The sequence below is a fragment of the Lygodium microphyllum genome, chromosome 29 (assembly GCF_053477565.2).
Source record: "Lygodium microphyllum isolate KBCC chromosome 29, Lygodium_microphyllum_v1.1.10, whole genome shotgun sequence".
Lineage (NCBI taxonomy): Eukaryota > Viridiplantae > Streptophyta > Polypodiopsida > Schizaeales > Lygodiaceae > Lygodium > Lygodium microphyllum.
The window spans coordinates 41,612,390-41,629,893 of NC_141163.1; the positions used below are offsets into that span (position 1 = coordinate 41,612,390).

At 41.8% G+C, this 17,504-nt stretch overlaps 1 protein-coding gene across 1 annotated transcript in view; it reads left to right on the forward strand.

Annotated features, from left to right (window-relative positions):
* Positions 1-17,504, forward strand: part of LOC148010550 (transcription factor GTE6-like) — an 81,206-nt gene that overhangs the window by 56,573 nt on the left and 7,129 nt on the right. Inside the window, exons 2-6 of the mRNA XM_087672093.1 lie at positions 788-988; positions 14,653-14,730; positions 15,430-15,657; positions 15,738-15,848; positions 15,935-15,993. Of these exons, the coding sequence (XP_087528219.1) occupies positions 788-988; positions 14,653-14,730; positions 15,430-15,657; positions 15,738-15,848; positions 15,935-15,993 (677 nt within the window). The remainder of the gene's footprint in view (positions 1-787; positions 989-14,652; positions 14,731-15,429; positions 15,658-15,737; positions 15,849-15,934; positions 15,994-17,504) is intronic.

Below are 17,504 nucleotides of genomic sequence, written 5' to 3' on the forward strand. Positions count from 1 at the left end.
AATGGCCTGCCCAGACTTTTAATGTGGCTTCCCAATCATTAAATTTTATTGGGCTGCCCAAACTTTAAATTTAGTGGCCTTGCCCAAACTCTAGACCCAACTTTCACGTAAAGGTTTTTAGCCACTAAATTTTGGCCCTTAATTGAAAGATTCACATTTTAACCTTTGGCAATTTTAAATTCCATGGTCTTGCTCATTTCCTATATTGCTGAGATTTGGGTCGCCCAGACTCAAATATTTAATGACCCTGCCCAAACTTCCACATTAAGGTCCTTAACCACTCTTTTGGTCCTAATTGGGAGTTCATTAATTGAAAGCTCCACATTTTGACCTTTGGTTATTATAAATTCCAAGGTTGTGCATGTACTACTAATGCCATGTCCTTCATGCCTCGAGGCTTGAGCTAAAGTGTAAGCTCACATGCTTGTTCTGGAAGCACTGTTTTTTCCAGTTTACTGAAAAATGGTCACTTTTTAAATGTCCCATCTTGATTTGGTAATGTTGTGTTCAGCAAGCTTGAGTTGTAGTAGATAATTGTACTTCTACTCCTCCCCTGGTTCTATGTTTTGAATGTTTACTATGAAACTTGTTTATGGTATGTTGTAATGCTGTCTGTGAGGCAATGCACCAAGGCTGCAGGGTTGGCTTCATGGCTGAAGCTTCTTGTCTGGCAATGCTAATGTAATGCCAAATTGATGTAAATTGATTATAGAGTATGTGCTTTTAGTGTACTAAATGTAAACAATCTGGATAGGTACTAAGCTGTTTGCATGGTTGGATGTGACAGATTGAGCAACAAGTAAATGAGGTTATCCAATTGCGTGCCTCATGGAACAAAGGAAAGGGTCCATTGACAAAAGAACGTGAAAAGGAAAAAAACCCTATCAATGCCAAAAAGCAGCAACAAACAGATGCTGCTCGTAGAGAGGCTGCCTTCGTAAAGCGGATGGCAGAGCTTATGCGGCAATTTGGCACCATTTTGCGGCAGGTTAAGATTCTCCACTGGAGATGTTTTACAATTTCATGTGCTCAAAATAGTTCCATGGACAGTTGAATAGCTTGGGTCAGTGAAATGTTGGACAAAACCTTGTGGAAATTTTCTGTCACAATAAAGATAATGGCTTTTCTAAGTTCTCAACAGATTTGATGTGATTTGAACTCTAGATGTTGATGATTTTGCTTTACACTCTAGAAATGACTTTCGCTGTGTTTTTTAAAGCTACACAAACAGTTTTGGTTTGTTGTTGTTGCTGTTCATCTTGCTGTAGGTTTACTAGAAAATCAGTGCAATTGTAAATCACTTGAACTGTGTATCCTGTTGAATCAATTACAACCTATATATGTGGTAGTTTTCATGCTACTTTTGCATCCACTATTTGGTCCTTTAAAATATTTACTGTGCATGCACCATAAAAGTACTTAGCAATTTGGTAAATGATCTTTATGCTTTTATATACAAACACCTGCCTCACATGACCATAGGCGATGCTTTGGAGTCTATAGATGTTAGAGATATGTCATCCCCTGGACTAGCATTCTCAGGCTACAGTTGATACAGTTAATTCTCTCGGGCACAATTACGCATTTTCCTGTCAGTTTTGGGCATTTTCAGCAGTCGCCAGATGCAGTCACCATTTACCAGGCAGGTTGGAGGTAGGTGGCAATGCCACGTGATAGTCGGGAGGCAGATCACTGATTATCGATTATTTATTTACTAGTCGACAGTTTATTCCAGCTGGCTGGCCAGTTTGCTGGTCACCCTGATTTATTTATTGCTTTATTTCATCCTATTTATTGCCACTAAGCAGCTTGCCTTCATCACTTGTGAGAGAGATTGGCTTGGGGAGATACTTCGATAGCCCGTTTGTATATCTGCCTTCTTCATTTGAGCATTCATCGACTGCAGATTTCTATGTTCTTCTGTCTCTTTTGTCTCTCCCTCTTGTCTCATGTTCATTGTCTTTTAATCTTGTCTATAGGCTTACGCATTCGCTGCACTTTGACATGGTATCAAAGCAATGTAGAAGGGCTAATTGATCATGGGCAGACCTGATTGAGAGGATTCTTTGCTATAGGGAAGTGCAAAGTTGCTGTTTTTGCAGTTTTTGCTGTTGGTGAAGGAGAAAAGGTTGCATTTTCAGCCTTTTGGAGCAGATTTTGAGTCTTCATTGTCTTCAGTGGGGGTGAAACTCTTTGAGCACAAGCGGAGGAAGCCCTAGCAAGCATGGGTACCATGTGCAACGTCAAAGAGGGCTGCCTTTATTTTTGTCCAGGTCATTCCATTTACAATGTCGATAGAACTTGATGTAGAGTTTTAGGCTATTATAGATTGAAGGTCCCCGTGTTACTAGCGCTTCCTTCAGATTAGAAGCTTGATGAGGAGAAATACTGCATTTGGCATATAATGATGCTTGCCATATTGGAGTCCTATGATTTGGCGGAGCTCGTGATTGAGGCTTTAGACCATTCTACAGTCTATGATTCCTCCAAGCTTTCTGCAAATGAGAAAGCTGAGTTGATGAAGGTACATACATGTTGGGGCAAATTAAATTCCTATATCTGTTCTTTCCTCTTTCTCTCTTGTACTCTAGCTGTTATTGCTCACATCGAGTACTTGACTGTGGCCCGTGAGATACGGTTGGAGTTAGATCAAATGTACAATTGGACGACCGTGATGAAGCAGGTGTCTTTGGAGGTTCAGATGAGGACCTTGAGTCCTAACAGGTCTTTTTCTATGCAGGAGCATTCAATAAGTCTTAGCAATTGGAGATACAAGTCCAAAATGTAGGGAAGGTGATTACCTCGGAGTACATGGCAATAACTCTTCTCTCTTAGTTATTGCCTCGATTTAGTCTTTGGCACGCCCTTGATACAACAATGATGGACCAATAGTCTTGTGAGTGGATTGTGGATAGTGGCGCTTCTTGTCACATGACTCCTTTTTCAAATGGTATTGCTTGTAGGTGTTCGATGCATGGGAAAATTCTCATAGGTGACAATTCTTCGATCTTGATCAAAGGCAAAGTTGATATGCATCTTATTTTAGATGGGCAATGCAGTGCCCACACATCAAAGGTGCTCTATGTGTGAGGTTTAGGTATCATCTTCTTTCAGTGAGCAAGAATTGTGCTCTTGGTTTGACAGTCGAGTTTGATAGGGACTCCTTTTCAGTTCTTGATGGAGTGTCTTGATAGGTTCTTTGTGCAAGATATGAAGAGAACGGATTCTACAAGATGCGGTCTTTTTCTATCTTTTCTTCTCTACTTCTTTCTTCACAAACTTGGACTAAGCTTTGGTATGCTTGGCTTTGGTTAAAAGATAGATGTCTCTTATTTTAGGGTGTTCAAGTATGATATCTATGTTTACATCTCAAAGAAAAAGAGGGATAAGTTTGAGCCGACTTCCAAGAAACAAGTGTTTGTGGATTATAGCTCACAATCCCAAGGGTATGGGCTTTATGCTCTCGCTTCCCGCAAGGTATACGGGAGTCCAAATGTTTGGTTTTGGATCAGCCAAGGAGATTGTGAAATCTTGGCTTGTATTCAATCATTAGCAATTGAAGTTAAAGAAATATTGAAAGGGGCGCCAATTTTGGGGCCAATAAGATGTCCACTATCCAAGGTTATTAAGATAAAGTGTGCATTTTGGTTTGTGCTCATTAATTCATTGTTGTAGTTAAGTGCTTAATTAGGTATGACCACCCTATCCAAGAAGGAAGGCTGGTTTTAGTCTTTGGAAGGGGTTACTAGTCACATACTTTGTCTCCGTTCTCATCTCTGTTGCCGTCTTAAGCGCTATTATCATTTTCTGGCATGATCTAGTGCTCTCACCAATGCTTTGGGTTGTAAGGAATAATTAATCCATCATTGTATTCAACATTCTTTCCAGATTCATTCTAGATTCTCTTTCATTCTTGTTGTCTCCGCTCTTTTTCTTTTCTCTCCATGAACCTCTTCCATTGCACTCTCTCATAGATTTTTCCTTCTACTTTGAATCTCAAGCCTTGTGTATTTTTAAGATAACTTCGTTGTGAAAAAAGTGATTTTTTTCATAGTTTCATTGCAAGTAATCTCTCCCTTTGTGAGAGAAACAGTGTGGGATTACATGGGGACTATGCAGGACAACTGTCAAAGCAATTCTCCATGAAATTGGACTCAAATATGTAATAAATTGAACATGCAAAGGTTAGGGCTGTTGGGATTGATGTATGAACAGTGCTTTGGATTATATGCTAAATGTCGGATCTATTTGGAAGTAACATTTGCATGTATTACACATTGTTTGCAATGTGAGAGTAGATTTGCATAGTGAATGTCACTTTTACAGGTCAATTGGATTGAGGACAACATGTATTCGTATGCATTGGATTGAGGATAGCTTGTACACATAGCATTACGCTTGTTAGAGTGTGATGCATTGGACCCCCAATGTTACTTTGCAGGCCAATTGGATTGATAACAACATGCATTCATATGCATTGGATTGAGGACAACATATATTCATATGCATTAGACTTGTTAGAGTGTGAATGTATGGATTTGTTATGCATTTTGTCAAGGCCGATTAGAGCAACTAAGGACACTATGTTGGATACAAGTCTAGGCTGATTCAAGAGCACGTCACGTAGGGATCATCAGCATTGAAAGAGTGTTGGTTTGTGACAGTAAGTCAGTTGTGATTCATGCAAGCTTTGAATAATGATAAATAAATATTGAAAGGGGTATCAACCTTTGGGGCCTTTCATGTATTGTTTATCGTGCAAAAGCATTTTGGCTCTCTTATTTAGTGAATCTTTTGTTATTTGCTAATTTATTTCATTTGTGCAAGTTATTTTATATTCATTGCCCTTTAGATTATTTTTGAACTTGTGATTTGTGCAAAGCTTTGAATAACGATAAATAAACATTGAAAGGGATATCAACCTTTGGGGCCTTTTATGTATTATTTATTGTGCAAAAGCATTCTAGCTCTCTTGTTCAGTGAATCTTTTGTTTATTCGCTAATTTATTTCATTTGTGCAAGTTATTTTATATTCATTGCCCTTTAGATTTGTGAGAGAGGACAGGATCGAAGCTCAACACAAAAAACCAATAGACAGTAGAGAGTGGAGCACGACACCTAATGTGATTGAATGAAAGAGTGTAAACTGAAAGTACAAGGTACAACCCTTAAACCTTAGGGTTGTAGGGGGGTGTTCACACCCGGACACGTCCTGCTGTGAGTAAAAAGTGCCCTTGTGTCCTACTAATCACCGACACTCCTATGTGAGCGTAGGCGTAAGTGAGGCATGAGTGAAATGCCCAACAAACCCCCTTGGAGTGAAGAGTGATCAAGAGTACAAGGATCATCCACCACCAAAGGAGATCAAATTTAAAGCATGGCGAAATGCTTCAATTTTTTCACAAGGAAGAGCTTTGGTGAAGATGTTTGCCACATTATTGGTGGTAGGACAATAGACAAGGCTGATATCACCTGCATGTAGCCTCTCTCTAACAAAGTGATAATGTATCTCAATGTGTTTCGTGCGTGCATGAAACACTGGGTTTCGTGCCACTGCAATGACACTCTGACTGTTAGTGAACAAAGGAGTAGGCTTCGTAACAGATACATAGATCTACTAGTAAGCGTCTAATCCATACGCATTTAACTGTGGTAATGAAAGCTGCCTTGTATTCAGCTTCACATGATGATGTGGCAACCATGGAGTGTTTCTTGCTAAGCCAAGATATGCAAGACGAGCCAAGAAAGAAACAATTGCCACTAGTGGAGTGACGTGAATCATAATCACCAGCCCAATCAGAACCACTATAAGCATGTAACTGCAGTGGTCCCCCCTTGGCATAAAGCAATCCAAGAGATCTAGTACCCTCCAAATAACGGAAGACATGCTTAACAGCTTGCCAATGTGACATGCGTGGCTGATGCATATATCTGCTCAGGGCTAAAACTGCAAATTGTATGTCTGGCCTAGTGTTGCATAAGTAAATAAGACATCCAACTGCTGGAGCATATATGTGTATATCAAACAAATCATTGTCATCATGTAATGACACTTTAAGTCTAGGTTCCATTGGTGTACAAAGTGGCTTGCAATCCTTTAAGCCAAACTTCTCAAGAAGTTTACCAATGTATCTTGACTGTGATAACCCAATACCTCTAGCATCATGTATGAACTGAATGCCCAAGTAATAATGCAAAGACCCCAAGTCTGACATGTCAAAAGTATGCTGCAAATTTTGTTTAAATGCTGAAATTTGATCAATATGTGTCCTTGTAAGCAAGAGATCATCAACATAAAGACAAATGATCAGCATGGATCCCCCCTCTTTACATACGTAAACGGTAGACTCATATGAGCTGTTTATGAACCCTTGGCTAAGCAAGAAAGCATCTATCTTTGCATACCAAGCTCTAGGAGCTTGTTTCAAACCATACAAAGCTTTTTTCAGCTTGGAAACCAAGTGTTCCAAGCCCTCAACTGCAAAACCAAGGGGCTGCTGTACATATACTTCCTCATGAAATTCCCCATGTAAAAATGCAGTTTTAATATCCAACTGATGCATAGTCCATCCATAATGAGCAGCCAAAGCAACCATAGACGTGATGGTCGTCATATGGGAAGTAGGAGCAAATGTCTCCTCATAGTCAATGCCTTTTTTCTGTGCATAGCCTTTAGCTACAAGCCTTGCTTTGTATTTGTCAATGGATCCATCTACATTCCGTTTCAGCTTGTAGAACCATTTTGTTCCAATGGCTTTCTTCCCAAATGGCAAAGACACCAAATCCCATGTTTGATTCTTAGTGATAGAATCCAATTCAACTTTCATTGCTGCCATCCAATGCACACTCTGTTGTGCATCCTCAAAACATTCAAGCTCCTCATCATCAAGGGTGCTTGCTGCCATAACAAACTCCATGGTATGTGCAGTATCATACATATGAGCTTGCCTTCTAGTACGACCAGCCATGGGTGCATCCAGATGACAATCTTTCATAGTCTGTAAATACCATCTAGGCATTTGTCTTGCCTCCTGACTGTGCATAAGCTCTTACTGAATTTCAGTTTCGGCACTTTGCTGAATATTCAGATCAGCCAATGGCTGATTTTCTGCATTTTCCAAAGGAGCAGCTGGCTGAACATTGAGTTCACTTGCCGAAACTCCAGCTGAATCACCAAATGTAATGGGCAGCAGCCCTTCAAATACATCACGGGCAGCCTGATGTGTCTAAACCAGCGAGGGACAATTTTGATTTTTCATCAAATAGTACATCCCTACTGACAAACACCTTTTTAGAAACAGGATCATAGAGTCTGTAGCCTTTGCTCTCACTGCTATATCCCATAAAAATGCATTTAACAGCCTTGTTATCCAACTTTTTCCTGAGTACCTTTGGAATATGTGCATATGCAAGGCACCCAAAGGTAGTAAAGTGTCCAACAGAACGTTTCCAACTGTTTGAGCCTCAGTAGGTGTAATTTTCTTCAAAGCTTTGGTAAGGCATCTGTTCAAAACATGGCAAGCACACATGACAGCTTCCATCCAAAAACTGTGAGGCAAGCTCTTTGCCTTTAGCATACATCTGGCCATCTCCATGAGTGATCGATTCTCTCTCTCTACAACCCCATTGTGCTATGAAGTATAAGCAGTAGTGTACTGATGGACAATGCCCTTCTGCTTCAAAAAAGAATTCAGCATAGAGGACATGTGTCACAACTCTATAGAAACAGAATTTGTATCCTTTTTCATTAATTTGTCTATATAATGATTTATTAAATTTGTTTCCTTTGCACTAATTAGATATAAAGAAAAGTGCATTGGAGCTGGCCACTGATGAGTGGTCACAGGTTATGGTGGACCCACGCGGTGGGTTAGAGAAAAGGTAGTTCACACTTCCACCTATATGGCCCGATTGGGCGCCTGTGACCAGAACTCATGCATATCAGGGTTAGACTCGCACACAGAAAGGATTGATGTCTTGAAGTGTGGGCTAGATCTGCCAGAACAGACAGTTACAATCAACAAGATGGCATGATCATGAAATGCTTGTACAATGTGCATGTGTAGGCTAAAAGCTTGAAATGCACATTTCTTTGCATAAGAAAGTCACATGAAGATTCTGATACCGTTTTTGCGATGTACACGGAAAAAGCTTTCATATGACACCCATATTGGGGGGTCCCTAAATTTTAGGAGGTCCCTAAATTTTAGGAGCCTCGAATAAGCCTAAAAATGCTAGTCCTAAAAAATAGGGATGTCATTCTAAAAATAGTAAATTCTGTACTCTGACTGTGCTTATAAATTTGGTTGTTTCTATTCTTGACAGTATTCAGCCCAAAAAGGAAGGCCATAGAGAAGAGACAAGTGTCAAGACACTTGTCACACAAGTTTTCAAGTGTCCCACCACTTGTCACATCTCATGACATGTGGCTGGACACTTGTCTTGTGCTACTCCACTTTCCCCTTTTGTACTAGCTCTTCTCTCTCCTATAAATAAGAGCTCGTTTTTCTTCATTCAGTATCATTTTTCTTTGCTGTAAACTCATGTACAGCACCCACAGATAGCCAGAAACTGGCCCCATCCATCCCCATCATCATCCCCCACTTCTCCATTATCAAATTCCACCATATTCCCTCTTCTATCACTGCTGTTTCACAGGACAGCAAGCCTGTAAATTCATTACAGCACCTCCTTCTCGAGCTCTTTCTTCCATTTTAGCAACAAGAAGCAAGCCCTATCCATGTACTGCTGATCAACGATGAAGAAAGGCTGATTTCCCCTCTTTCTTCTCTCATACTGTAAAGAAATCAGTTCTTATCATTGCATAATAGATAATGCATGTGTGTTTGTACATCTTTGCATGATCTTGTGAGAGTGAGAATTACTTCTCCTCACTCTCAGGTTGATTGTAACTGAGCTCTTCCCTAAGGGACTAGGGTTGAGTAGAAATACATTCCTTCGGGGGGGGGGGGGGGGGGGAAAGGGGTTGCCCATCTTCAACCCTCAATCTTGTCTCCATTACTTTTACATTTTCATGGCTGTAATTTTGTGAGTAATTTTCATTTTCAGCTTTAAGTGTTCATTCTCTTTTATATTAAATCTCGAAAACAAGCGAATATCATAATTGTTAAGCATACTACGTTGTTCGGGGCATTTACAGTGGTATCACAGCTTTGGCTCGGTCCTCACCCCAACACTGGTAGTGCTTACAATTATAAGTTTGTTTGTTTTCAGCCCTTGCATTGAGTGCTTGAGCATATTTTTCTTGGAGTCTCAATGGATCAGTCGAGTGCTATCCTGCAAGCCATTCAAAGTCTTAGAGAGGAGAATCAGCAAATTCGTGAGCAACTTCTCAAACTAGAAAAAGTTGAGAATCCCAAAGAATTCAAGGAAAGAAGCCCATCTGCTTCAAGGAGACAAAGCCATACCAATGAAAGGAGCCGATCAAGAAGTCCAACTACTTCTAAGAGGCAGTCCCATTCTACTTCAAGACGAAGAAAGAGATCGCGTCGAAGCTCATCCTCTTCTTCAAAGTCATCTAGCGCCTACTTTGATGGACCCTCTTCTAGTGACGAAGAGTCACACCCTTCTCGTGGAAGACCTCAACATTGTCAAAGGCGTCGACATTCTTCACCCTCGTCTCCATCTTCATCCCCATCAAGCATTCATCATCTTCAACCTCAAGATCCAGGCATGGACGAAGGCATAAGAAGAAGAAGAAAACTAAGTCACTATCTTAACTTGAAAAGAAGATCAAGTTCAGTATGTATGATGGTTCCCGAAATCTTGATCTTCTTCTGAAGTTTATTCGTTAATTTCAAATTTTGTATGGTCGTGACAAGTATAAAGAAAAAAAAAAGATTAAGTTTGCAGCTTTACATTTGACTGACTTAGCCCATACTTGGTGGACGGGGTTGGAATATGATCATGCTGCCCCAAAATCATGGCGGTCCTTTGTTCGCATGATACAAAGCCAATTTCTTCCTGTTCATTTCAAAAGAGATGTAAAAATGGAATGGGATTGGCTTTGGCAAAGGAAAAATGAGTCACTTGGTGACTATACCAAGAGATTTTGGGACCTACTTTTGAAGGTCTAACATTTCAAGAAGATCAGCAGTTCGGAAAAGCTTAGGAAGTTTCAAGGAGGTTTGCATTTTAAACTTCGTACTGCTCTTAATCATTATCATTGTTCTAGTCTCAGGGAACTCATTGACCATGTTGAGACATGGGAAATGGAGCACAATGGCAACAAATCATTCCAAAAGAATGATAAGAAGAGAGTAGCTGATGATGAGGAGTATTCAGCCCCAAATGAAGGACAAAAACAACGGCAAAAGCAGCCATCAAATCAAAAAAAGATGAAGCCCTATGCACCTCCTGATGCTCCTCAATTTCACTTCAATCTATACCCACAAGCAAAGCAACTTTCCGAAGAAGAAAAGCAGCGCTTCATGAAAGAAGGGAAGTGCTTTAAATGTGGACAAACAGGCCACATAGCGAAGCAATGTCCAAACAAAGGACAAAGCAAGGTTTCTGACAACAAGCCTAAGTCGCCAGTGAAAATCAATGCCAAATAAAGATGCAAAAGAGCAATGCCGAAGTAAGACTACACTGGAAATCTAAAAGTTTTCAGAAATTGCAAGAAATAACTTTTTGCAATTAGTGTACAGAGGTGCACTCTGTCAAAACTGTCTATTATACATGCAGTCCAACGTGCAATGAGTGTTCAGTAACACTGTATCAGCAAAATCCCCAAAATTTCTTGCCTCGGATTTGTCAAAACAGTCTTTCAGTGACTGTAGTGCATATGCCAATGTTCCCAAAAAACATAAAAGCCTCAAAAATTTTTAATGAATGTGTCCAAAAATTGCATTGGATGTGTCCCAGATACGTTTCTTGAATTCGTGTCTGCTGCCTAGGAACCCCCTCTTCCAGAAATTAATTCTGGTATAAAAAAGGTAAAAAAATTTAAAAATTTATCTTTGAAATGATGAGCTGTTGCTGACCACCCCTCTAACCTGATGTGTGTTGCTGACAGGCGGCTTTGGGGCCAGATGGTGGCCATGGAAAGGGCGGATGCTGTCGATTTCAGAGAAACGGACGGCTGGCAGCAGTTACGGGCGCAGCAACTGGTGTGTGGTAGAAAGGACGAGTTTGACGGGATGTCTGGCGGAGAGACGTCAGGCAGGTGTCAGGCGGGTTGATTGGCGGCGCTTCAAACAGACGTGGCGAAGGGAGTGTTGCAGCATGATTGGTGGCAGGGCACTACAAGTGACAGGTACGATGGCCAGAGGGTAGGCAGGGTAGTGGCGCTGGGCGAGGAGCTGCTAGAGACGGCAACATTGGTGCTAGCGAGCAGGGAAAGGGCAGGAGTTGCCGCAGAGATTGAACAGAGCCAAGGCAAAGTTGGACTGAGTAAGAAGCTCTCGGAGGCTGAGCAGAGTTGGGCAGAACCTAAGCTAAGCAGAGCAAAGCAGAGCCAATGCTCTGATACCAAATGTGAGAGAGTACAGGATCGAAGCTCAGCACAGAAAACCAATAGACAGTAGAGAGTGAAGCACGACACCCAATGTAATTGGCTGAAAGAGTGTAAACTGAAAGTACAAGGTACAACCCTTAAACCTTAGGGTTGTAGAGAGGTGTTCACACTCGAACACGGTAAGTGCTCATAAGTGTGTGTCATAAGCACATACGAAATAATACCATAAGTCTGGGGTAAAAAAACTCTCCTATTGAGAGTAAAAAGTGCCCCAGTGTCCTACTGATCAATCAGCGACACTCCTATGTGAGCGTAGGTGTAAGTGAGGCATGAGTGAAATACCCAACAAGATTATTTTTGAAGGCTTGTTTTATACATGATGGAGGGCATTAGGGAGGTGATATTCCTAGAGTGGAGGATTGACATGGTGACACCAACTTTTCTTTTGGGAAAGGGTGGTAATGACCTAATTCAACACTAATTACATCAAGTTATAAATTCATATAAAACTGAAATTGAAATGTTACTGATTGATTCTTGGACATTGGACACCCAGTTGGCCCCATAGTTGGTGCCCCTTTCGGTTTTTCTTTAACTTGTATTGCAATTTGAAAGAGGTACACTAAGATTTCTTCAATCTCCTTTACAATCCAAATGCCACTTTGTTGTTATAAATGATCAACAAGCCTTTAATCTGAGTTGCCCCTTGTTTTAATAGGAGGGGGATTGGCCTTCGCCTTACTCCTTGGATGACAAATTCAGCCCCAACTTCAATGTTGGCTGGCTAGCCTCTAAGAATTTCTTGGAATTCCCGAATTTCAGCAGTTGAATTCCAAGTCCTAGACCTTTAATTTTGAGCACACTTCTCAAAGTGGCTATTAAACCCTAATTTCTGCTATAAAGTTTACAGCAGAGAATCTTCGAATTCTAGACCCCCAATGACTAGAATTGCTGTAATTGATTGAGTAAAGTTGAGAATTGGCTGAAGAATGAGAGAGAATGCTGTGAGGAGAGAGAATTCCGAGTTTCATGGCCAAAATTGGCTGAGATTCAATGCTGCCCTGTTATAATTTTTGTTAATCAGCAAATCAATCCGATCAGAGCTCAAAATGATATTGCCAATTGTTGCAAACTCTTTAGCAGCTGTCCCTAGTCTCCAGGGGCTGCAATACGTGGTCATCAGCTGCAAAATGGCGATTTCCTGCAGGATTTGACCCCAACTCAGCAGTTGCCGACAGCCAAAACTCTCCCACAAGCAGCTCATGATTCAAAATCAGCCCTCTCCTCTCTCTTCCACCCCCAATTCAGCCTTTCCACCTTTTGCATGGGAAATTTTTACAAGTGGCAAACAAAGAGAGAGTATGGCTGCTACCAGCGAAGAGAACAAGTTTACTTTCTCAATACATTCAGATGGTGGACTAAGAGAGAGGATCTGAATTAGTCAGAGTTAACATGATGTTCCTAGCAAAGGATTAAGGTTGTGGGTTGTGGCTCAATGTGAGAGGCTTGGTACTTAAGACCCTGACCCTGAGATATGCAATGATGGATGGCTGGGGTATTAGTGATATAGGAGGGAGCCTGTTTAGAGACTATAGTGGAATCTGGGGCAGTGAATGGAGAGATTCATTTGCAAAGATACCTAGAGATGTTTCAAGTTTTGGATATACTATTGGATTGGGGAGGAGGATCTTGATGAGCCCAATGAAACCGATGCCAACAATGACTCAGCATTGGACTGCAAATGGTACATCATTGCCTTTCCTTTTTGAATTTTAGAGGAGATTGGGGGACAACTTCAGACCTAAAAAAGATTTCACTCTTTCTATGGTTACTAGCACATAGGAGTTTGGCAGTTGGGACTTGGCTTGGATGTGGTAGAGGACATGTTCCTTGTATTTGACCGGGGGTGTGAGAGGAGACATAGAGACCATGCATTTGGGATTGCCTCTTTGGAAGTCCCTTATAGGGCTGTTTTATATACTTTGTCCTAAGGGGACTTACTAATAGAATCATTCCAAAGTTGGAAGCTTGTCATACACATCTTGAGCTTTACTTGGCTTACACGATCATCAATGCAGACCCTAGCACAATATTATCATTTTCCATTAGCCTCAGCCTATGGACCTCATAAAGTGTGTGTTCCTCCTCGATTGCTCCTATCCTGTTGCAAGATTTTGAAATGGAAGCAAAGGTGACTACATCTAGGGAAAGATCTTTGTCTTATATGTGCCCAAAGCATTTTAAATCTTCATTACAATGTCTATTCTCGGCATGTCTAGCAAGTTGTGGAGATCAAGAGACTGGATCCTGTGCTGGAAACTCATCAAACACTTCTTGTAATTTTGTGAGTGCATCACAGTTCACATACATGCTCACCGATGCAGTGCCTAGCATAGTATAATGATTTCTACTAGCCCCAGCTTAAACACCTTGGCATGTATCTCTTTTCCCTTCTTTGTTGTTCCTACATTGCGGTCATGAAAAAGGCTTGTATGTGTGCTTGCACTGAGCATCTTGATAGTAACTGTATGCTCATGGTCCAACTTGCTTTCTTTGTACCTAGAAAATCTGCTAACACATTTTTTCCTATAAGAGGATTTCCATTTTACCCTAAAAATTTGATTCTTACATCATCAATTCCCAAAGGGTTTAAACTTCCACTTTGATCCGCATAGTGATAATCGTTTCCATTTCATCAAAAGGAGGTTATTTGCACCTATTTTAATGTCTTGGGATGAAAAGAGTGTTCACACCTGCTCACACTCTACACATAGTATAGTGTCTATGACTGCAGGAGGATAAATATCCTACAAAATCTGTCCAAGTGCTTAGCTCAGGTAACTTAAGATAGTAATTCAAAGTCTCCAAGGGGCACTCTCTCTTACACTAGCACTGTGGAGTACACCCAAGTATTTAGTCAGCATGCTTGGCATGTATTACCTTATACAAGTGTCAGGAATCCTAGTTCATAAAGTGAGATTTGGGCTATTATACCTCTTGCAGAGTAGCCACATGGGTGCACTATTCACCTAACAGGTGGTGTTCATGTACAAGTTAGACAGTTTGCCAACAAAAATGAACAAATTTTTAAATTTGAATGATGCTTTTCTCTGCCAAAATGGGTTCAATACTTCAAGTTGTATCATAGCATGACATGGTATTTTTGGTTGCAGATAACGTCTCACAAATGGGCATGGCCGTTTATGAAGCCGGTGGATGTGAAAGGTCTTGATCTGCATGACTACTATGATGTAATATCTCTCTCTTTCTCTTCCACAACCAACCCTATTTATACATATAATTTGGTGAAAATTCTCTAAAATGAATAATTATTGATATATTTCCCTATTTATTTTCTCTATTTGTAGGAAACTTGTTTCTTATCTGAACTTGTAAGAAATCCACCTGTTTGAAACCTCCCATTTCCGTATGTCCTCACTATGTTGATAACTGCCTAAGTGCATATTTGGGAAAAATGTTGCAAATGATCTACACCTTGTTGATTGGGCTCAACTTTAGGCATTATAAAGCAATGGCCAAACACTTTTGGAATGTCAGGCTCCTGATACTATTATATGCTTGTGGCTGAATCGACTTAAAATCGGTGTCATTGCCAGCCATGCATGGTATGAATCCAATGCAGGCTCAATGGCACATAATTTGTTGGTGCTAAGTTTCAGCCAGATCTTGCTTGATGCATAACCCACTTTAAATGGTCTATCCTTGGATCTGTCACAATCATAGCATCGTACGTGCTTTCAGGGCAGAGATTGGAATAAGGATGCATTTTGGTAATCCTATTATTAGTGCTTGAACTTTTGACCAGGCAAAACAAACACATGCTATAAATAATACAAGTGTATGCTATGCAGATGATATTCATGGGCATCGTTACTTGTAGTGATAGATCCGTGTTTACTTCTAAGACATACCTTGTTTTCTGATTGCAGGTGATAAAGAAACCAATGGATTTTGGGACGATTCGTGATCGAATGGATGCAAAGGATGGGACTGGTTATAAGCACGTGCAAGAGATTTGTGATGATGTGAGGCTTGTGTTTAGCAATGCAATGACATATAACCAGGAGGGAACAGATGTACATTTAATGGCAAAGACATTGTCAGAGAAATTTGAGGACAAGTGGAAGACTGTGCTTGAGCCAAAAGTCATTGAGGAGGTATGGATGCTTCATAAAAATGGTGGTATTCAGGAAAGTTCTCTGCAGAGTGACCGATCAAAATGTCCTCATACTTTCAGGATGCCAAGAGGCGCCAGGAAGAGAGGGAAGCACATATTAAAGACTTGGAGACTCTTCAAATTGCTGAAGAAGCAGCTTTGGAGAAACAAGCATTTGATTTGGTACACCAGGTATACTTGTAGAGATCAAGGGCTTTAAAATGGTAGTTGGTGACTGCACATGCCACAGAATTGATGATTTTACAACCTCTCTGCAGCTAGATGACGTGAGTGGGCAGCTGGAGTTATTACGCCAGGAAGTTGCACCACAGTGCAGGTTTGTGATCACTACATATAGACTCTTATTAAGATTCATAAATGTTACTAACAGATGGTGTCCTTTACTAAATTTTTATTTTTTTTGAGGATAAATATGTTCAAGCAACTCATTTGTTGCATTTTGGGATTTATGTCATGCTACTTTGCCCAAATAATTGTTTCCCAATTTTCTTTTTCCAAGTGAGGGTGGGTATGGTATGAAGAAAGACTTGTTTGTAGATACAAGGAACAGAGCCTATTACAGGCAGAATTGCCTATGAAGTAAATTGTGGTAAATGTACATTATTAATATGATCACTGCAAAACTTATCAACATTAGCTCCCGCCCCACTGCCGACCTGCCATCGTGCCCCCCGTTCCTCCTGCCTGCCCCTCCACGCGGCGCGCTGTGCCTCTCCCTCCCGCCAGCTCTCCGCCCATCGCACACCCCCCCCACACACCCCCCCCACACACCCCCCACCACCCCCCCTTCCTCACCATCGCTCCCCCCTGCCCAGTTGCTCCCTCCATTTGTAGCAACACTCCCCCCTCTGGCAGTATAACAGTGTGATTGATAGGTTCTCAATAGGGACGTGCAATGGAAACCTCTGGTCAGACGCCGGTGCATTCTACGAGTGCCCCCCAGTCAAACACCTTGTGCGTCTTCCTCTCTGAGGAACAGCTCTTAGCCGTTTGTGCCAAAGAAACAATGATCTTTGGTCAGGTCGTAGAACATTCCCCATCCAGGGCTCAGCTTCGGGATTGGCTTCACTCCGTGCGGCGCATTGGCATAGCGCAGATCGTGGAGGTGGTTCTCATGGGGCAAGGGATCTTCATGGTACAACTCACCTTGCAGACGCAACCCGTGAGCTAGTGGCTAGTTCACCCTATGCCTCCACGAAGGGGGACATCTACATGGTCCTCTGGTACAGTGGCTTTACAGTGGAGGCTTTCGCGCTCCACAATAGGTTCCTCAAACATCCAGTCACCCTACTCTTCCTTGGACTAGCGGTAGAGTATTGCTAGTTAGTGGAGGACTTCGCACGGCTCTTCAACAGTGTCCTTCCCGCCTCCTTCACGGATGCAGTGACAGCAGCAGGAGTCCCGAAGGTACGGGTAGCAGTGAAAGAGACACAGAATATACCACAGTTTCTGGAGATTGAGGCAAGTGGACACCCCTTCAAGCAACAGGTTATTGTGACTAGGCAGCCAGGGCAGTGCCTGCGTCGCCATGAGTTTGGACATCAGGTAGCAGACCATACGCACTTTGGAGCAAAGACGGCTTCTCCGATAGGCCCATAGGTGGACGCGCGGCTTCACACGGGTCCAGAGACGACAAAGAGGGAGACAGCAGGGGGAGATGAAAGGGGGAGCCGCAAACAACCCCTCAAACATAGCCACGGCAGCAAGGAGCAGGAGGGCGAGTGTCGCCCCCCGGGCAAAGCACCACGCGGTCCCCCCTCCTCGCCCCATCCTGCAGGACCATAGGCCTACGCATCCACCCCCCATGGAGGCGTCACAAGCCACCTC